The 22,147-nt window shown below is 33.0% G+C and overlaps 7 protein-coding genes across 7 annotated transcripts, besides 1 other annotated feature; 4 read left to right on the top strand and 3 right to left on the bottom strand. All coding sequences in view use genetic code 12, as the record gives it.

Moving 5' to 3' along the window:
• Positions 1-118: 118 nt before the first annotated feature.
• Positions 119-442, bottom strand: CAALFM_C602740WA (uncharacterized protein; the record flags this gene model as incomplete). Its single annotated transcript, XM_714017.2, has 1 exon — positions 119-442. The coding sequence occupies one exon, from the start codon at positions 440-442 to the stop codon at positions 119-121; it is 324 nt and encodes a 107-aa protein (XP_719110.1).
• Positions 443-779: 337 nt separating this feature from the next.
• On the bottom strand, positions 780-2,723 carry SAC6 (fimbrin; the record flags this gene model as incomplete). The annotated part of the gene is made up of 1 exon (XM_714014.2): positions 780-2,723. One exon carries the CDS (start codon positions 2,721-2,723, stop codon positions 780-782), a length of 1,944 nt encoding a protein of 647 aa, XP_719107.2.
• Positions 2,724-3,215: 492 nt separating this feature from the next.
• Positions 3,216-5,651, top strand: CAALFM_C602720CA (uncharacterized protein; the record flags this gene model as incomplete). The annotated part of the gene is made up of 1 exon (XM_714013.2): positions 3,216-5,651. One exon carries the CDS (start codon positions 3,216-3,218, stop codon positions 5,649-5,651), a length of 2,436 nt encoding a protein of 811 aa, XP_719106.2.
• A 1,974-nt stretch (positions 5,652-7,625) lies between these two features.
• Positions 7,626-8,882, top strand: SAP6 (aspartyl protease SAP6; the record flags this gene model as incomplete). The annotated part of the gene is made up of 1 exon (XM_714012.1): positions 7,626-8,882. The coding sequence occupies one exon, from the start codon at positions 7,626-7,628 to the stop codon at positions 8,880-8,882; it is 1,257 nt and encodes a 418-aa protein (XP_719105.1).
• Positions 8,883-9,532: 650 nt separating this feature from the next.
• Positions 9,533-10,041: a long terminal repeat ((episemon-6a) Long terminal repeat (LTR); about 518 bp long, 4 copies per genome).
• Positions 10,042-11,152: 1,111 nt separating this feature from the next.
• On the top strand, positions 11,153-13,087 carry CAALFM_C602690CA (uncharacterized protein; the record flags this gene model as incomplete). Its single annotated transcript, XM_714011.2, has 1 exon — positions 11,153-13,087. The coding sequence occupies one exon, from the start codon at positions 11,153-11,155 to the stop codon at positions 13,085-13,087; it is 1,935 nt and encodes a 644-aa protein (XP_719104.1).
• Positions 13,088-13,629: 542 nt separating this feature from the next.
• CAALFM_C602680WA (SNAP receptor) lies at positions 13,630-14,472 on the bottom strand (the record flags this gene model as incomplete). The annotated part of the gene is made up of 1 exon (XM_714009.2): positions 13,630-14,472. One exon carries the CDS (start codon positions 14,470-14,472, stop codon positions 13,630-13,632), a length of 843 nt encoding a protein of 280 aa, XP_719102.2.
• A 3,759-nt stretch (positions 14,473-18,231) lies between these two features.
• WSC2 (Wsc2p) lies at positions 18,232-19,533 on the top strand (the record flags this gene model as incomplete). The annotated part of the gene is made up of 1 exon (XM_714008.2): positions 18,232-19,533. The coding sequence occupies one exon, from the start codon at positions 18,232-18,234 to the stop codon at positions 19,531-19,533; it is 1,302 nt and encodes a 433-aa protein (XP_719101.2).
• Positions 19,534-22,147: the final 2,614 nt, after the last annotated feature.

Genomic DNA, 22,147 nt, shown 5'->3' with positions numbered 1-22,147 from the left:
ATTCATTTGAATATATATATATATAATTATATATGATACATAAGGAAAATCAAGTACATTTCTGTTTCAATAGATGTTTCTATGGATAGTCATCATTATTAATGCAATTTCACCAATTCTACCAATCACCTGGTACAAGTGGTTCTCTGGCGACAGGGATATTTCTTTGGTATTTAGTACCGCCTGGTCTACATGGTGGAATATATGGGTCAGGATGTTTCCATTCAGCCAATTTAGCTTTAGTCTTATTAATCACAGCTTCTAATTCTTGTTGACTGGAAATATGTTTATTGGCTTCAAATTGTCGTCTGATATTTATGGTGGCATCTCTATAAACATCCCATCTCATTGAATGATCATATGCGGTTCTTAAAGCTTGTCTGAATAATGAAGTGACTCTTTTGGAGTTGGCTTCAGTAAATGGTAATATTGGAGAAGACATTTCTGTGTGTATGTGTGTTGGAAAAGAAGCACAAATGATATGTTTTCTTCTTATTGAGTAATATAATTATTGATGAATATTCGAGGTGTTTTAATTGGATGGAAGGGAAAAAAAAATTAGAATCAACAAAAAAAATTGCGAAAAAGAATTAGAAATGTCGCAACGACAAAGTATGAAATATAAATGACTTGCTTTCTTTGAGTATTATTGTTTTACAGATCTCTTATAAAAAGGGCTTATTGATATAATACTACTAATAATACTATAAAGTGAGACATATAAAAGTAATGATAATACACATAGTAGAATTGCAATTTCATCTGGATGTAACTTCTGCTTATTTTTCTGAAACAGCCATTAAACTTCCGACAAAAGACAAAATCAATCTACTTCTGACTTCATTGATATCTTCTGGAACTAACCAGATCAAAGCTCCTAATTTTCTTGCAATAGAAATGGCCAATTTGGCATTTGCATATTTCTCTTCGTCACTGTTACCGGTGTAAACCAAATCATAATCAACATAACCAGGTTTTAATCCATTGAGCACATCCAATAAGAATACACCATTTGATAATGAAGAGTCACTAAAAGATCTAACGTTAGAAGATTTACCTCCCTTGGAAACTTGTTGGTTAGCCCATTTCAAAATATCGGCATCAGAAAGATTGTGACCACCTTTGCCTAAATCAGCTAAAGTATTAACGATATTACGTCTCATTAATTGCCAAACTAACCCCAATGTCAATAATTTATTACCATCAACAATGTCTGATCCTTCAATTCCAACAAGTGAAAATCCATTGGCTTTACCAATTTCAACCCCGTAATTTGTGTTTTCCAATGCCTTGAAACGTGATACTTCTCCATTGTTTTTCTTGTTTACATGTTTCCAAGACACAGATCCAGGAAGAACTTTATCGTATGCTTGCAATAAAACTAACCCATCCTTTAAATCTTCGAAAAGTGACACCACTGGCGGATCAACATCCAATGAGTTCAACCACAAGGTGAATACTCTGGCTTCTCTTTCTCCTTCGGCATCGAATTCTTCAATTTCAATATTTTCGTGTTCTTCAATTGGTTGTAAACCAGGATGAGTATTGAACAAATGAGCCACAAAGGCCAAGTTTAATTTTGGATTACCGGAAACTAATGAATTTGGTGTTAAATATTTTCTGCATCCAATTTTATCGGCATTAGTTAAAACTTGTTCAGCTCTAGTCAACAAATCACTTGTCTTTAATGGGGATAAATCACAATATTCTGGTTGTAATTGATGTAATAATACAGTATAGTTTTCCCCATCACTGACATCTTTAGAGAAATTGGTAACTCTTCTTTGTGACCCAGCATTTTTCAAATGATAATTGAACCAACGCAACAAAATTTGTTCTGGTGGTAAACGTAAAAATTGTTCCAAAGTTTCATCGTCTTCTAATAAACGATACAATTCTGGGTGGTATTTAATGTCAACTTTAGACAATAATCCTCTTCTGATAATTTGCCAAATCAAACCAAGAATTAAATGTTCTTTCCCATCAATTATATCTTCTGAATGAACATTGACAACAACACACCCAATAGCTTTTGCTGAGTTAATGACAATATTGGCATTTTCTGACATTTGGAAATTGTTTAAAGTCTTTTTAGGTTTAGGTAAATTTAAAACTCTTGTATCAATTGTGTCTGGCACAGAATCATTGATCAATTTGGATAATACCAAACCATCTCTACATTCATCAAAAATTTGGAAAGTCTCAGTATCAAATGGTAATCTATCGCCAATTTCTGGATCACCTGCTAAAACAGAGTTAATGTGTCTTGTAAATTCAGTTCTTTCTTCATCGTTAATAGTATGTGTGGTACCTGATGTTTTACCCCCAAGGAAAGTTTTGTTCTTGCTATTGGCAGTTGGGATAGGTGGTGGTGGTTTCTTAAATTTAGGTGAAACAACAGAAGGTGATGTGGCGGAGTTTCCAGAAATTGTCGATGATGGTGGAGGTGGGGTAGCAGATGAGGAATCTTCTTTCAATATAGCCATCAATTGCACATAATCATCCAATTCAACATGGCCAGATGCATCAACATCAACTTGTTTTAAAGTCTCTCTTGCTTGATCATAAGAGTATTCCCCCTTTTTAGAAACGGCATTAATGACATCTTTTTTTTCGACCCATCCCTTATCATCTAAATCAATTGCACGGAAATCTTCAATAATACTGAATAAATCAGATTGATCCAATACTGGATACTTTTTTTGTAATTTTAAAACATTCATAGTTGTAATAACTTGTGGAATGAATAAACAAAGAAAAAAAAAACCAAGTGTAAGGAAAAAAGATGGAAATATAGACGCCAAATGAAATTCTGGATAAAGCAATGGAAGGAAAAAAAAATTAAAAGGGGGGGCAAAGCCGAAGAAAAAAAGTGATCACGGGAATCTCTACACAAAAAATTAATTGCGAATAGTCTCGTAAACCCACAACCAACCAGCATTGCCTCCTATTTGCAATGATATTTACGTAATAACAAATGAGGGCTATTCAATTGAAATGACCAATTAATAGGGGAAAATCATCAATTGTTTAATTCAATTTTGGCTTGTTGAATAATTTGTCGGACTCTTGGTGTGTAGAACAAATTATTGTTTGTAGTAACCAATGTTTGCATTCGATACCTATTTTCTGGCAAGAAAAAATAATTACAACCAGACAACTCACTTAGCTTACCATTCATTTCAACTAAACCACAACCTCTAAATCTTCTATGAATGTCATCCAATGGGCATAAAACCAAATCTATAAAGTCGGAAACCAATTCGTCATATACAGTTCATTCATTAGATCAACAACAGGCGTCAATATGTGATAATCTACAACAAGCGAAATTTGAATTAGAACCAGTACATTTACAGTTTAGTTTATCGAATAAACTTAACAAGCTATTGGTGTCAAGCAATATAATGTATATCCTATTAACCAATGTTGTTTATAAGATTGATTTGGATAATCCTTCACAGGTGGAGAATTATGCGTTGCCTGGTAAAGTAACGAATGCTTGGTTGAATCCAAATGGTCAAACTTTGATTGTGCAGATTGAGAAACAGACGTACTATACATTTGAAAAGAAGGTATTTAAATCGTTGAAATTCAAAAGTATAGAAGTCACATCTATTGCATTTTCTAATCACAATATGGTGGTGGGGACAAAAGACGGGATAATCTACGTTTATGAAAAATCATTAAAACAGGTCTACAAAGTCGATTCCCCAGTACAAGGAGTAATGTTTTCCAATGATTATTCTCAAATCAATGTTTTAGCAAACAGTTTATACACCTGGGATTGTTTTGATACTTCATATGTTGAGTTGCAAAAAGTATTTAAACAAACAGCACCTGTTATCAAATCAATTAACCCACCTGGGATATTCACGTCAAACCCACAGAACTATGTGTATATATCATCAGATAATGAAATAATAACCAACGACGAGGAAATGCAATTGGATCGAGTTGATGAGGAGTTTCTGCAAATTGCACTTACACCGCACCATCTTATTGGTATTGAAGGGAATTCTTTAAAGATATATAACAAACTTAACAAGCAATTGCAAGAGTTGAGCCTTTCTGAGAACAAAATACGAGGAATTGCGGTGGATAATTTATTCAACACCTATTGGGTGTACACCAAAAACTCTATCTACGAGTTTGTTATTGAAAACGAGTCAATCCTGGTTTGGTATGATTATTACAAAATGGGAAAATATTCAGAGGCATTGAAATATTTGGATGAAGATGATGAGGCAAATTTTCTGAAACGTGATTTAGTTTTGATTAAGCAGGGGTATGATTATTTACAACGTGGTGGATTTGGAATACTGTCGGATGACTTGAGTTTACAGATACAGGGGATTCAGATATTGGCAAAACTGACTGAGCCATTTGAAAAAGTTTGCTTGATGTTACTTAACCATAAACAATCTGATGCTTTACTCATTGAATATTTGTTGGCCAAATTGAATAAAAAGAATAAAGTCCGAATGATTGTGTTGTCAGCTTGGATTATTGAATTGATGGTGAGAAATGATGATTCGAGAGTTTATGAATTCATCAAAACCAATTATAAGCTACTTGATCGTCCTACAATGTATCAAATATTGAATTCTGAGAAGTTGATTTTCTATGCTGAGTTGATTGAAGATTATAATTTCATTTTAAAGTATTACATTGATAAAAAGAATTGGACATTAGCGGTTAAAACATTAATAAAACTTTACACTAAAGGAGATATTGAATTAATTTATGAAAATGCCACTATTTTGTTAATGAACTACCCAAAAGTGACTGAAACGTGGTTAAAACTTGATTTGGAATATGAGAAACTTTTACCGGCACTTTTGAAGCACCAAGAGCAAGCAATCCATTTCTTACAACAAGTCATTATGGATAAACACTACAAGAAAAACAAACAGTTAAACAATGCTTATTTGTGTTTATTAATTACAAAACCAGGTACTGATAAACAAATAATAAAATTCATTAATTTCACATCCAATTTTGATACCAATTTCATTCTTCGGTTATGTATATCTCACGAAAAATTTCATCCTGCGGTATTAATTTACATTGAAATTGGCCTATTTGATCAAGCCTTAGAACTTGCCCTCAAACATGATTTGATTGGTCTTGCTGAATTTATATTGAACAAGTACGACGAGGACAAACAAGTAGAGGGAATTAAACTTGAAGATGCAAATTATAATGTCAAGAGAAAACTTTGGTTAAAATTTGCTAAATATCTAATCGACAAACTGGATGACTTGAATGAAACATTACATCATCACATCAACAATGTTTCAATGCTTGATTTGAAAGACCTTTTGCCATTATTTCCGGAAACGATACTGATTAATAATTTTAAAGACGAGATAGTTGAATCACTAAATGAGTACAATAAACGAATTGTTCATTTGTCGTTAGATATGAATAACTCGTCTGAGCATTTGCGGGAAATGAAGAAAAAAGTGATTTATAACAAAAAGAAAACAAATGTGGCCATAATAGAACCAGGTGAACCGTGTCGCAAATGTGGCAAATTGTTAGTACAAGAGAACTTTGTTTATTTTCCAAATTGCCATCATGCGTTCCATAAGGAGTGTATGAAAAAGAACCAATGTTTATTATGTAATGATTTTTTGAATTTATAGTCATTCCAACCAAACGTTTGGTAATATATGATTTGATTTTTTGTTGAATAGCATTTGCAGCCCTGGTTTCTTGGYTAAGGTTGTATTGTTAGTTATTGTTTCTGATGAGATGTTCTAGACTATCATTTTGCTAAAGTTGCTCTTTTTTTCATACAACTGTAGTTATAGAAGAATAAAAATTATAAGTTTTGTGGTGTTCTTTGAACAATGAAGTTTACAATTGGTGTATTCTCTTTGACAAGAAAAAAGGGGGAGAGGGGTTGTGGCTGGGGACATAGTACGCCTCAAATGGAAGTTCTTATTTGAATTGTTTATTTCCAACTCTATTAGAAGATGGCGACTGTCAGAGTATTCTTAATAGGTACTCACTTTGGGAGGAAATATTTGGCAGACTAACAACTTAAACTGACTTGATAAGATCTGGTGATATTGTTTTAGTAAAGACTTTGGTAGAGGTACTTCTTCTTCAGATATTTTGAATGGTTTGTCTAACTATTATTAAGTAGAGCTGCTGATATTGCAAAATTTACTTCACGTTTCATGATTAATTTTACTCAAAATTCTGTACTTAACTCCTATAATTTTTTGTGTAGTTTTCGAATACAATTTGTGGCAATAAATCTCGAGGGATATTGTTTCAAGCGCAATTCATACCAAAACAATACCTCTGCTTCCTCGGATATTCCAGGTATCTCCATAGTTTAGTAGTTTTCGTATATCAAATATACTGGAGAATTAACGACCGTTTTTCTCGTGTAGTTTTGAAACAATCATCATATTATATCGACTTGATGTTTAAATTTGACATATTTCTTCAACCTACCAATACGCAACTTAGAGGCTGATTGGTGCATTGATGTATGTATACAACTGATTCTCGGGAGGCGTTAGAATGTATCACCGTTGTGCGGAAAACAATACAACTATACCACGTTAAATTCAATTTCAAAACAATGTCTCATTCGCTTGGCATCACCCGGCTCAACTGCCATCCTAGTATATACAATATACAAAAACCCCTTAACTTTTTAAAAAATATATTGTTTGAGATTAGACGATGCAATAATGGTTGAAATACTACATATTGTAGTACTTTACATAGTGCCGGTGCCGGTTTCAACAGAATGGGTAATTTTAAGAGAGTCATTCCATTGATTGCCCGCATTAATTTGACATTGAAACATTATCAAATTGCATGCATGTTGATAAATTCCGTTTGCCTTGTCACTATAAATGGTTAGGAGCAACACCGGTTTTGAAACAAATTTTTGTCGTGTATTTTGCCATTTTGATTTGTTGCTTTTAATTTGATGCTGCAATTCAATCTGATWAACGTTTTCACGCCTTTCTTTATTTGGTCCATTTAATGAGTTGCAAAAAAGTCTGGCTCACAACATTGGAGTTAATATACATTATTTTCACCAAAAAGATATTAATCAAATTAATAAGATATTGGATATTAAATGGTATCCCCTTTTTTTAGTTTGGTATTTAAAGATTAGGGCAGTATGTAGAAAGAAAAAACGGTTCCTGACACAAATCTGCCTCAAAAAGCTCAATGCTTAGCATCACATAACCATCATCAACAATTTTAAGACACCAAGGTATGCAAAAAATAATAATGGCAAGAAAAAAAATCGATATCACGTTTTATCGGGTGAACTCAGGTCGTTTTTATTGAAGAGTAACACTGTTTCTTGCAACCATTAGTTGGAATTCTTGACGATATATTGAAATATCATACATTCAAATGGTAAGCTCGAATATGATTTATGGGAATTCAAAAACTATATAAAGATGCCTATGGATCCTACAATTTTCTTCAAACGTTTTAATTCTCTTCACCAACAATCAATCAATCATTCATTCATTCAAATAGTCATTCATTCCTTTATTACCGACTATCATTCATTCCTTTATTACCGACTATCATTCACTCCTTTATAACTAATCTAAAGTTAAGCTCAACCAACAATGTTGTTGAAAAATATCTTGAGTGTTCTTGCTTTCGCTTTATTAATTGATGCTGCTCCAGTTAAAAGATCTCCAGGGTTTGTTACCTTAGACTTTAATGTCAAAAGATCCCTTGTTGATCCAGATGATCCAACTGTCGAATCTAAAAGATCACCTTTATTTTTAGATCTTGATCCCACAAAAATTCCCGTCGATGATACTGGTAGAAATGATGGTGTGGACAAAAGAGGACCTGTTGCAGTTAAATTGGACAATGAAATTATTACTTATTCTGCTGATATTACTGTTGGTTCCAATAACCAAAAGCTTAGCGTTATTGTTGACACTGGGTCTTCTGATTTGTGGATTCCAGACTCAAAAGCCATTTGTATTCCAAAATGGCGTGGTGACAGAGGTGACTTCTGTAAGAATAACGGTTCTTATTCTCCAGCTGCTTCTAGCACTTCCAAAAATTTGAATACCCGTTTTGAAATTAAATATGCTGATGGTTCTTACGCAAAAGGTAACTTGTATCAAGATACCGTTGGTATTGGTGGTGCTTCTGTTAAAAATCAATTATTTGCTAACGTTTGGTCTACTAGTGCTCATAAAGGTATTTTAGGTATTGGTTTCCAAGCCAACGAAGCTACCAGAACTCCTTACGACAATCTTCCTATTAGTTTGAAAAAACAAGGCATTATTGCTAAAAATGCTTATTCCCTCTTCCTTAACTCTCCTGAAGCTTCTTCTGGGCAAATTATTTTTGGTGGTATTGACAAGGCCAAGTACAGTGGCTCTTTAGTTGAATTACCAATTACTTCTGACAGAACATTAAGTGTCGGTTTAAGATCTGTCAATGTTATGGGACGAAATGTTAATGTCAACGCTGGTGTCCTCTTAGATTCTGGTACTACTATCAGTTATTTCACTCCAAGTATTGCTCGTAGCATTATCTATGCCTTAGGTGGTCAAGTGCATTTTGATTCTGCTGGTAATAAAGCTTATGTTGCTGATTGTAAAACTTCAGGTACCGTTGATTTCCAATTCGATAAAAACCTCAAGATCTCCGTTCCTGCTTCGGAATTCCTTTACCAATTGTATTACACTAATGGTAAACCTTATCCAAAATGTGAAATTCGTGTTCGTGAAAGTGAAGATAATATTCTTGGTGACAACTTCATGAGATCAGCTTACATTGTTTACGATTTGGACGATAAGAAAATCTCCATGGCTCAAGTTAAATACACTTCCGAGTCTAACATTGTTGCTATTAATTAGAAAACTTTGGTTTTAGATTAATTATCGATTTGCTGCCTTCCTTTAAAATTGGTTATTTATATTTTGAAGCCATTTATGAATCAAAGGAAGTGCTGTATTTTTTTGTCTCTATTGGGGTTTTTTTTAGAATCGACAATTTTTGATTGAATATCTATTAGTATGAATATATATATGCATTATATATGCCTAAAATTGTGAGTGAACTTTAATGTAGTGATAATTGCAGTATACTTTTTTAAAATTCTGGAAATATCCCTCTGTTTGAATTGCTAATGAACGTTTTCATATAAATTACTTAATTGAAGAAGTGCATCTAAGCTGTACTGGTTATAGAAAAATCACCGAAATGTAACATCATGGGGGTACTTCAAACAATGGAAAAGCTATATTTAAATCAGTTTCAATAAAAGGAACAAGGAATAAAAATTAAAGGTAAACAAATCTAAAATAATAGTTCTCTCCTCTATAATGTTTTTGGTGTTGTTTATAGCTACAGTATTGCTAAAAGTCAGGTAATACAGCATTAATATGCTCCATCAATTAGTATTGATTATTGAATTATCATTCGAGTTTCTTTTTAGTTTTTTTTTCCGAATTACATTTTGCTGCAAAAACTCTTGAAATGGAAACCATCAAAAAAACAAGCAATCTGTCAAAATATAGCGCTATTTAATTTAAATGACTATGATATGTACGGTACTGGTTCACGTGCAATGTGAATACTCACGCAGTTTCTGGTGGTTGGCTAATAAATGTAAATAAACTCTATTGGTTGTATGTGTAATAATGAACACAGTGACTGAGTGTAAGCCTTCGGGTAATCTCTATTTCGTTCGAGTGTAAATGTATGTGGATTGTATGAATTTGTATATTCCTGGATCTCAGTCTAAGCTTGCATGAGGTTCATTTCAACTAATTTTCTAGGTTTTCTCTACTTAAATAGTATTCAACGTATTCGAGCGTGTGTAAACCAATTATTTGTTTCACTCACACACTCACACTTAGATCCTTTCAACTAATTCCAACACTTTCTTTACTAAATATACTTCTCTTCTTTGTGTGCGATTCATTAACAAGTGTAATGAATTCTTTGAACTGATTCTCTGTCGTGTGATAGTGTCAAATACAACGTATTATTCACTACACGACTGTCTATACATTCCAATTTTCGCTTTTTTGACCAATAGTAATCCTTATAATTTTAGGATGTGGTTTCTATTTCCTCATATTGTCCATTGTGTTGAATTGGGTGAAGTTAGTTTAACTTTTTACCCTTTTTTATTATGTGTACGAAAAATGTCCTGAAAACAAAGAGGTGAGCGAGTGTGTGGCAAATGCATAATTGGATCTAAAGTATAAGTTTAAATGATTCTTCTTTTCTATGGGGAAAAAAAGTCAAATTTATAATAATAGAAGATATATCGGTGTAAGAGATTAGGTTTATCTTATACTATGTGAGTATATTTAAGGGAGCATATCTTTCAATATGCTAGTCAGTTTATTTATTTTTACTGCCGATCAATGTTTCCGTGTCCCCCCTTTTATAGTTTGGGACATCTCATCTTGTCGCCCGCTTTCCGTGTTCCTTATTCCGCATTCAAAATAGTTTTTCCTATGTCTAAATAAAAAAAGATGTCGTATTTATAAGATCAAGCTGCGACATTTTTAGGGATCTGTAGAGGGATATAGAAAACACTAACCCTTAAACTAAAAATATTTTTGGTGTATCAGTTAATAGGTAGGTGGTAGTAGTAGATGTTCATCGTAAATTTACAACTTGTACCTGTACCTAATAAAGTAAGTTACTATTTTTATCTCTTTGATTAATGAAAAAAAGAAGATCGTTCTTTGGGCTTAATCATACATTAAAAAAAAAAAAGAGACAGAAAAAAATTTTATAATTAGTGAGAGAGTTGGTTAATAAGATGGAAGAAAGAAAGATGGAAGATGAAGAAGATGAAGAACTGAAAGAGAGAGAGAAAATATTTTTTTTTTTCAAATCAACATCACTTCTTCTATTCATTTTTTTTTTTTTCACCCATTCTTCAATTATTATAACCCATCACCACTCATTCAATTATAGATTTCCATTTACAGAAACTCAATATTAACTACAAGAATAGAAAAATAAAAAAAATAAAAAAGATATAACAAAAGTGGTAACTTATATCCAAGATCAATAACCTATAAATAAAAGAAAGAAAGAGGAAAGTGTCATTTCTCAAGACAAGAAAAAGAAGAGAAAATTTTTGGAACCTTGACCACTTGAAATGTCTTTTTACCCGTCGCAACAGCCTGATCCTAATGAGGATATGATGATGGATCATAATCAATATCAAATGTATCAACAACAAAACTCTCAGCCCATGCCACAACAGCTGCAAATACCAATGGCAGGACAAATTCCTCAATATAGTCAATTTGCACCAGAACACCTTTTTCAGCAGCAACAACAACAACAGGGTAGTGAAGGGTTTGATGGGATGAATTTTGTACCACCGTCTCAATTTAATGATTTTAGTAATGGGGGCGTTGGTGGCTATCCACAATATGAACAACAGCTTTTTCAACAACAACAGCAGCAACCACAGCCATTCCATCAATCAGAATTTCAACAGCCAGATTTTGGAGTAGGAATGATCCCACAACATGATCAACTGCAACAACAGCAGCACCAACAGCAACAGCACCAACAACAGCAAGGATTACCTGGTATGGTTGGTGCTCCTGGACAAGAAGCTGGTAACTCAAGGACAGTTTATCTTGGTAATTTACCTAATGATCTTGAACCTCATGAATTACTTGATTATGTTCGTTCAGGAATAATTGAAAATGTTCGAATTATTCCTGGGAAAAATTGTTGTTTTATCAGTTTTTTGGATACTAATGCTGCCTTATTGATGCATAGTGAGTTTATTTTGAAAAAGATCAACATCAAAGGTTATAATATTCGTGTTGGATGGGGGAAAAATACCACTATTCAACCAGGAGTTTTACAAGCAGTTACTAATGATGGAGCCACGAGAAATGTTTATTTGGGTAATTTATCTCCGCTGGATATATCTGAAGAAGAAATTATTAATGATTTGAGTATTTATGGTCCAATTGAATGTATTAAAACTATTCCAGAAAAGGGTATTGCATTTGTTCATTTTCTTAGTATTGCCTCGGCTATTCGTTGTGTTAATAATTTACAATCAGAAAAATATCCTAAAGTGTATTATGGTAAAGATCGTTGTGCATTTATCACTAAAACTCAACAACATAATGCTGCTCAATATTTAGGATTGGCTCCTGGTATGGAACATATTGTTACTGCTGCTGATCGAGAATTTATTTCTCTGGCATTAGTACAGCAATCAGCTGCTGCTGCACAGATTGCTACTCAAGCAGGTGGAGCTAATAATTTGGGGAATCGTACGGTTTATTTGGGTAATTTACATCAAGATTCTTCAATTGAAGAAATTTGTAATGTTGTTCGCGGTGGATTATTACAAAGTGTTCGATTTTTAAAGGAACGTCACGTTTGTTTTATTACATTTATTGATCCAATCGCTGCTGCCCAATTTTTCGCCATGTGTCAATTACATGGATTAACAATTCATAATCGTCGTATTAAAGTTGGTTGGGGTAAACATTCTGGTCCATTATCCAATGCCTTATCGTTGGCAGTATCCAATGGAGCTTCAAGAAATATTTATATTGGTAATATTGTTGATTTTGAATATTTCAACCCAGCTAAATTAAGAGAAGATTTCACTAAATTTGGAGATATTGAACAAATCAATTATTTAGAAGAGAAAAATTGTGCATTCATTAATTTCATTAATATTGCTAATGCTATTAAGGCAATTGATGGAATTAAATCATTTGAAGATTACAAAAATTTGAAAATCAATTTTGGTAAAGATAGATGTGGTAATTTACCTCGTCAATTCCAAAATCAATTACCTTTGTCAACTTCATTATCATCTTCATCTCCTTCACCAGCACAAAACCAATCTTCTGCTGGTGTACCACCAGCATTTGCTAATGATCATGACGAGGATAATAATAATCAATCTTTACTGACCCCACAAGCAGAAATCTCACTGGCATCACCTTCATCAACGACCGATATAAAATCTGAAGCTTTACCTATTGGTGGTGGAGCATTAGGAATTATTGAAGATGGAGAATTCTATAAGGAGTCTACGCCATTTTAATAAGTCCCATTATTGCATTGAGTTGTTTCTTTATTCGTTTACACACATATAATATCATTACTTCATGTTTTTATTCATATTATCATGACTGCTATCATTACTATTTTTTTTATATTTATCGTTCGAAATCATCATATATTATTATTCCTTCTTTTCATCTATCATTTTTGGAATCCAATTTTTATTGTCGTATTGTTGTTTTTTTTTTGTTTACTTAATTTAATCCATATTTAATTTTACTTCAAATGGGTCCCCCCCCTTGGGTCAATCCATAACTTTTATTAGTATGGATTTCTTTTGCTTTCATCATTATTGTCATAAAATTTCATTATCCATTTTCCCATTATTATACATTCTTGTTGTTTTTATTCTTTTTCTTTTTGTTCTGTTATTTTTTTATATATCAACTTTTTATCCATTAGAGATATACATATATACATATATTTATATTTATATATTTACTTCTTATTATCATTGTATATATTTATTTACATATCATTTTACTATAATAATAAATAAAACAACCTCAAATTTGTTAAAGCTTATCGAATTCTAGGAACAATAATTATAAATAACAACATAACAACAAATATAACAATCAAAGCCACGGCAAATTTCAATAATGTCCAAATACTTATACTCCAACCAGTTTTATTAAGTAAATAATCATTTAAATTTTTATTTAAAGTATCAAACATTGTTCGATTAATTGATAAATTATCATGAGTTTGTTGTAATATATCAGAATCTTGATTCAATAATTTGTTACTAAATTCAATAGCTTTAGATTTTAATGTCGATGTTAATTCACTCAATTCATTAACTATATCATCTTGAATTGATTCATGATATTCATTCAATTTGGTAGAATCACTTTCGCTCGTGTTGTCTTGATTAATTTGATGTAATTTAGATGATGATAATAAACGTTGACGTAAAGATGATAATTCTTCATCATTAGTAATAACTCCACTATTACCACGTTGTAGATTTTGTTCTCCTTGTTGATTTTGCTGTTGTTGATCATCACCATTTAATGTGGTTGGTGAATTGGCATCATCATATTGAGTGATTAATTTATCAACAATATATAATTTTTCATCAATTTCATTAATGTATAGTTTATCTAGTGTTTGTTTTACATTATGATAATGTTTATTATTACTGCTGGTGAAATTTGCATGAAATTGGTCATTTAAATTAGTTAATGAGTTTTTGATTTGGAGTAATTTGAATCGTGTGATATATGGTGATGTTTTAGGAATGGTATTGGCTGTTGTTGTTGTTGTGGAAAGTTGATATATACTTGGAATATCTAATTCTTGTACATCTTTGTTTATTTGTGAAAGAATTGATTCTATTGTATGTATAGATGTTAGGGGCATGACTGGCAAATGTGTTTGGGGTTTTGTAAATAGGATTTCAATGGAGAGTTAACTTGCTGTTATAGTTTTTGGTGGCTGTCCTTTTTTTCGTGGTCTTTCAAAAATTTTGAGAGATCAAGAAGGTGTGCAAAATTCGTTACACTTGGTAATCACTACAACGACAACAGATGGCAAGCACGACTGTTGAATAAAGATGGAAACATTCCAAATCAGGTCTTCCTCTGTTCAGATTCCTGGTATGTTGAAACTCAATCCGCAATACGTCAAGTAAAATTCGAATCAACACCAGATTGAAAATACAACGGACAATTATTCCCTTCCTTACACATTAAATCTATACAAACAACTCCAGTATGATTAAATAAACAGTTTATAGAAAATGTAATGTAAGCCCAACTACTATCAAACAACGATCTACGGAAAATTATAATATATGATCGTGGTTAGCGAAAATAGGCTTTTTTTAACTCTAATTTAAGAATCATAAGGGTCCAATAAAAGAATTCAATTTAAATTTACCTTACTTCATTTCTCAATAAGAAATAAAGAAGATATCAAATCTACTTTCCCTTTACATTCTATAAATGACATTAATGAAAGGAAAAAGAGAAAAGTTTTTGGAAGGAGATTTTTTTTCAAGTGATGAGTATTTTTATAATAATGAGTTTCAATAGAAAAGGTAAAGATATTTGAGCTAGGACACTACCTACATGTACATAAGCCAGTGTTTAGAATAGTTTGAATATGAAGGGCACCACCAGCTGTTAAGTTAATAAAATAGATGTAGTTGGTTATCTAGAGCTATTTGGGTTCATGTAAACCGTCAAGCTTTGGCTGGAGCTTTATATTTTCAATTTGCAACATTGATATAAATTGTTGTTCTTAACAACGCAGAGATTGTGATGTTGGCTCTGTTGATCTGATAAGTATATATAAATGGCTTACTACTGATGATCTTCATCGTCATGATCTGTTAACGTCTTAGTCAATTGTGTTCTAATAAGGAGATTCTACTGTTCTGCATTTTTTTTGCAACCACGAGGAAACACTTTTTACTGAACAAATTAAACGAAAAATTCATAAAAAATTGAAAGCAAGCAATTGAGAAATTATGGCTCATAATTCTAATAAAAATGAGAAAATATTATTCCCCCCTTTCAAAAGTGGCTTGCAAATAAATTGCATTTGATCAGGCAACAAATGAATTGTTCCAAATGTCACTAAGGCATTCTTTGAAAGGAGGGGTGTGGACCAAAGAGAAAGAACACTTCATTAATGCAGACACTCGCCAAGATTTGGAAGAAGATATTGGAAGGAGTAATGGGGAATGGAGGACAAAGAAGTAAGTTAATGCAACAACAAATGACCGAAGTCGGCTCAATGATGTATCTGAGACAAGAATTGCCGAAGTCGAGCAAAGCTACTGTTAAGCCAACCTCTTATTGTATTTTGTCAATGGAAACCTGTTTCAAATGGTTAAGTATAACACACTAGAAGTTGTATATGGGATATACTTGTTTGAAGTTGCTACACAAATGTTTTAGATATTGACGAGTATGGGCTCATTTCGTTTTTTTTTGTCTTGGAGACGACACTTGCCAAGCGATATTGTTATCTAACCCCGCCAGCTAGGGAACACTTTCATCGTCACAATCACAGCCATAAATGGTACATATATCCAACATTTGGTTGCAATATTCAGTTGAAGCTTAGTTTGAACGTCCGCAATTTGATCTTGGAATGTTGCCAGATATTTGTAATGCCAGATCTATAGATTTTCCACTACCACTCCACTCCACGCCAAAATCAAAACAACTACTAAAAAATAGACATACATATGTATGTGTGACGATACATGCGTTTGCTTAAGGAGATTAGCTTTTGACTTTCCATCATTATCACGAGATATCAAACACCAAACTCGCATCGACAACCAAGAGAAAAACCACTCCACAAAATGAAAATTCACGGTAGCCAGAAAAAATTATCTTCCCTCTCTATTTAGTTCACAAATTGGCTTTTTTTTCTTACTTTTCGGTGTCATATTTTTTGTTTACAATTTGATCTCTTGAATTACCCAAAGTACTGGGGTCATTAAATGGAGAAAATATAATATCTGTAAAAGTATAGGTTGTAACAATTAACAACTACAACCCTGTAAAAAGCTTGTTACAATAGCCAACCACTAATAAAACAATCAGTGTACACACATACCAAGAAATCAGGGTAATCATCATAATAGATAATGATGATGATAATTGACTCTTATCATCACAATACTTTGAAAATATTTTAAAACACAATTGTTAGATCTTTAGATTTAGTCTAATTATTGGTTGGCTTATTGTTTAGTCTTGATATGTGGTTCTTGGTGACTTGTCAACCAACAGTTATAGCTAGTGAACAGCAGTTGAATGTACAATGTGAATGAGCCTTGTTTTATCAATGATAACAAGTTAATGTTCAAGGCGGGTGGGCTAGTAATTACTAATCAAACACAAAGAGGAATGGAGACAGTCAAAACAATTAAAGCCGTGAACAAAAATCTCTGGACGGAAATTGGTGAATTGTAGTGTAGAAATCGAACAAAATATAAGACCAAGAAGTCGACATAAAAGAGGCGGGGTGGACAGGACAGGACGGAGGTAACAAAAAACGGGCGATAAAAAAAGGGACTCGGGAAAAAAAGAATAAGGAAGAGGAAGAGCAAAGGGAAGGAAGGAACGGAAGTTTGTCTAATTATATAAAAATGATAAACAAATCAAAACAAAGAAAGAAAGAGAGAGGTTTTGTGATATAATAATAATAAACAACAAACAACAAACTTGAAGAATTTTATTTTGTGTTCTCAAACGAAATCAATTGAATAAATAATAAATTGAATTGTTTATTATTAAGAGAGGGAGAGTGAGGGAAATTTAAAAATAGAACAAAAACCTGAAATTAAAATTTCTTTTTTTTCTCTTTTTGTTTCTCATTCTTTCTCAATCAGGCAGAGATTAAAACTAATTTAGCAATTTCAATTTTAAATCACCAACAATCCACACCCACACACACAGAAACAATTTCAAAAAAATTGCATATTCCAACTAACTAACTAACCAACTATTACATCTTCTACATCACCACTTCTCTCCTTTTTTTGTTCCAATACCCTCCAAAAAAAAAAAAGACATAGCTCAAAATCACGAAATCCCTCCCATTTTCAAAACAAATTTGGAATTCCATCCATTAATCAAAATCACCAAAGAGAAAGAAGAATTAGAGGAAAAAATTTTCTGTTTTTCTTTCTTTTTTAATTTTTTGTTTGCTTCTGTACTTTTACTTTGATATTCTTCTAATCATCATTTCCTTTTTGTTCCCCTTGTTGAATTTTTTTTTAGTTTCGTTGTCGTTGTTGATTTTCAACATTGTTTTTTTTTTTAAACAAAAAGTTTCCTTTTTATTTTTATTTTCATTTTAACTTTACCTTCCCTTGGTCATATTCATATTCATATTCATAGTCATAGTCATTCGTTGAAATCAAAGAACAACTTAACTTCCCTTCATTTAAATCAATATAGAATCAAGACAAGAATAAATAGACTTCAAGTCATAATAATTAAGGATACCCCCCCCTAGACAACTTTTATAAAACATCAACAAAAAATAATAATGTTGTTAATATTTTTGTCGTTACTACTACCAGTATATGCTGACAGTTGGAGTAAATTGGGATGTTACTCTTCGATAAGTGTGGCCGAATCAAAAGGAAGTTACATGTACCAAAGTTCGGGATACTGTGAACAACAATGTGCTGGGTATAGAGTGGCAGCATTAAAGAATGGTAACGAATGTTATTGTGGTGATGTCGATCCTACTTCTCAAAGTAATGGATGTAATATCAAATGTTCAGGTTGGCCCCTGGACACTTGTGGTGGAAGTTCTGCCTATATGGTGTACATTAATGCCGACGCTGATTCCCAGGCACAGTCAAGTTCAACGTCATCAACATCAACAAGTTCAACAAGTTCAACATCATCATCAAAATCTACATCATCATCAAGTTCATCTACCTCTTCATCTTCAACATCAACGGAACAACCATCTACCACCACCATTCAAGCAACAACAACCGAACAGACTACAGCAGAACCAGAGTCCACCGAACAACCAGAAACAACAGAAAAACCAGAAACAACTTCATCATCACGTACAACCACTCAACCTCGAACCACTACAGTAGTTTCCACATCAGTACAAAATGGTACTCCTAGTGTTGTTTACAAAACAATAGTAGCAACCCCAAGTTCGAATCCGTCTACATCTTCTTCCTCAAGCTCAAGTTCAAGTTCAAGCACAATACCACCATCTACATCTACATCTTCATCTCCATCAGAAACTGGAAGTAACGATAAAGGTAAAAACCAATCCAAATCGTCGGTTTCAGGAGGCACAATAGCAGGAGCTGTAGTTGGGTCAGTGGCAGGAACAGCATTAGTTGCAGGATTAGTGTTTTTGTTCTGCTGGTATAGAAGAAAGAAGCAAGATGAATACGATGACGACGTTGATGATCAATTTACACTTTCTGGACCTAAACAAGAAATGGAACAACATCCATATTCAACGATAGGTGGTGGCGGCGCTGGTGGCGGTGGAGGAGCAGCAATGTTGGATCCTAATCCATTTTTAATTGCTGGTGGCTATAATAATTTTGATACATCTCAACAACAAACCCCACGACAACAAATTATATCAAATGGAACTGTCACCGGATCAGGCGGTTATGGACACAATCATAAAATAAGTTCTAGTGGAACCAGTGGTGATGGCAATCACTCATTTGGATCTCAAACTGATACCGAATTTGCATTCTATGATTATAGCAACTCCAACAATAACAATAATAACAATAATACCACCACTAGCCCCAATATCAATAACAACAATAACAATACTAATAACGGAGTTTTGCATACAAATTCGCCGAATCCAGAATTTGGTAGACGAAGATTGAGTAATGGATCATTACCTGATATGATTGCTCGAAATCCTGGATCTTTGAAAGTGGTCAATAATTGAGAGAACCTACATTATTGCATTAGTTCAACATTGTTATAGACATCATCATCGACTTACCTCTACTTCCTTTCTTCATCACTCGTTTCCATATATTCTTCATTTTCAATAAAGGGTTTATTCTTTTCTATACTTTTTCTTTTTCTATTCTTTCCATATTTAATTCATTTTCCATAATAACTATATACGTACATAATGATTCACGTAATAAAGAAACATTTTATATACCAAGTTGTTTGCGTTTTCTAGCTACAATTAGATTTCAATTGGCTCTCGTATTTATAAAAACGGTCAAATATAAGCTCACATCATTTATCTCTGTGTTTCCTCCCATACTGGTGGTGGTGAACTACTTTCTAGTTGTTTACTACCACCGGATCCACATGTATTTTTATGCAATTTCAGAACTAAAAAACAACATCATTCATATCTAATTAGGCTTGGGTTACTACCATGGTGCCGTGGCTGTTAGATCAGTGAGTCTACAGTGTTACTATCACCACCACGATTGTAATTACTGTTCGTACTACAATTGCACTTTTTGTTTGACACCCTTAGGTTGAAAAATCCGAAACCTCTCCTAACAACAACAATAGTGTTTGAACAATAGAATTTTAATTTCTATAATAGCCGATTATTAAAAGGTTTTTTTGTTTACCCGTTTCCATAGCACAAAATCAAAGACCACAAAACAAAAGAAATGCCACAATCACGATTTTAAATTCTGTTTCCAGTTTGTTTGCTTGTTTTTCTACCTGTGCTTCTTCTTCTCTATTGACACGACTTCCTTCTTCTTTATTGATTCACTCAGCCACTACAGCCACCACCACTATCACCATAGCGACTACCGCCAAACATTGAAGAAGCAAGTTATCGCGGATTTTCAACAATAGGCTTTAGTTTTGTTACTAGTGTGTTCCGTGTACCTTTCACTTCCCCTTACAACTATAACATTATGTATGGAGATTATTTGCTGTTCTAGACCCATAGAGTTCCATTAACTCTACACCAAGTGGCTTGTCCACCTGCCAGGCTTTTTTTTTTCACTTGATCATCTTACTCTTCTTAATAATTTGTCCCGTATCCCGCCTCAAGTAAGTGGTGCTAAAAGTAAAGAACAAAAAAATAACGTGAATTGAAAATCAACAATCAAATGTAAAAGTGAAGAAAGGAAAGAACAAACGAAATATTGTAGCAAATCCTGTTTAAATCACCTTGCATAACCTCTGTTTCCCACTTTTCACTCTACTTTACATAATCGTGTCCTTTTTTTTTTCCATTGTGATTGCTGTTATGTTTTCCTAGCTGGGATGACCACTTTTCTTTTTTGACAGAGTTTCGTGTTTCAGATTGGTATTTCTCTTACCATTTGACAGATTTTCTCCCCTCAATGGACGACCAACAATCATAATAACCACGACGTGGCTTTCCAAAGGCAGGTTTGATTTTCCCTACAGGCTTATTTATATTTTGACTTATTCTGATATTCGAACTCTCATTTCACGTTTGCTGTTTAGATTTTAACTGAATGTGGTTTGTAGATTTAGTTTTTTTTAGGCGTGTTTCATCTGTTTTAGGTAGGTCGGAATTTCTTTTTTCTTGTAAACAGTTGGTGGTGGTGGTGGTGTTAGGACCAATTTTTTTTAACCGCGCGCCTTAAATGCAGATTTGTTGATCTAATGAAAGTTCTTCATCTTACCTAATTTTAAGTCTAGAATTTAAGTCACGTGCAATAAGCCTGTTTTCTTATTTGTTGGATATTGCTGTTATATATTACTAGACCCTACTTTGCAAGACTCCATTGCTTAGATAATCAGCAAATCAGTAAAAGGTGACAAAGCTTGATATTGATATGAGCGAGTATTGTAGTAGTGGATGATGGTGTAACAATTTCAGCAGGAACAACGATAATTAAAATACTTGAATAAAAACAGTTCTAGCAATCACTCTTTTTCTTATCACTACTGACCTCTCTTTACATTCTATGTAACAGAAGTATATGTGTCAGCTTGGTCAGAGCACGTTAAATAGTCTTTTCTCGGGATTTTCTGAACTCACACTAGTAGGATGATTATCTTTTAGTAAGTATCACAATTGTCTTCAAGGGACAGTTAATTCCAGTTGACAATGGCGTGTAGAATGCATTACATCTTATACAGTAGTTTCTGAGTGTAATTGATGACAAACAGGAGCTTTTATTTTAACTGTCAAGATTACTTTAAATTTATTCGACTCTTCAAGCCATTTATTATGTGGATCTTGGTAGTTATTCGTTAACGAGAAATCTCGTTTTCAGTTCTAGTGGTACAAGAAGGTTTTAGGTACTAAATCTAGGGCATGTTGTTGAATACTATAATCAATAGTATAATTGCATTCTTAACCACATTAACCGTTACTATAATCAGCGTCAAATTTCAATATCCACAAACGCAAATACCTCAGCGGCTAGTTTTACAGTACAAATATAAGCATATAATAAATTGACACAATCATACACTCACTAGTTCTATACCTATATAATTTTCTTTACTATATAAATAACCTAAAAGATTCTTTAGCAACCAAAAAAATTTTTCTTTTTCTTTTCACTTTTCTTCTTTCTTTCCTTCTTTCTTAT

The sequence above is a fragment of the Candida albicans genome, chromosome 6, assembly GCF_000182965.3.
Source record: "Candida albicans SC5314 chromosome 6, complete sequence".
Lineage (NCBI taxonomy): Eukaryota > Fungi > Ascomycota > Pichiomycetes > Serinales > Debaryomycetaceae > Candida > Candida albicans.
Note: the sequence above shows the minus strand (reverse complement) of the source record. Positions and strands in the feature narration are given on the sequence as shown.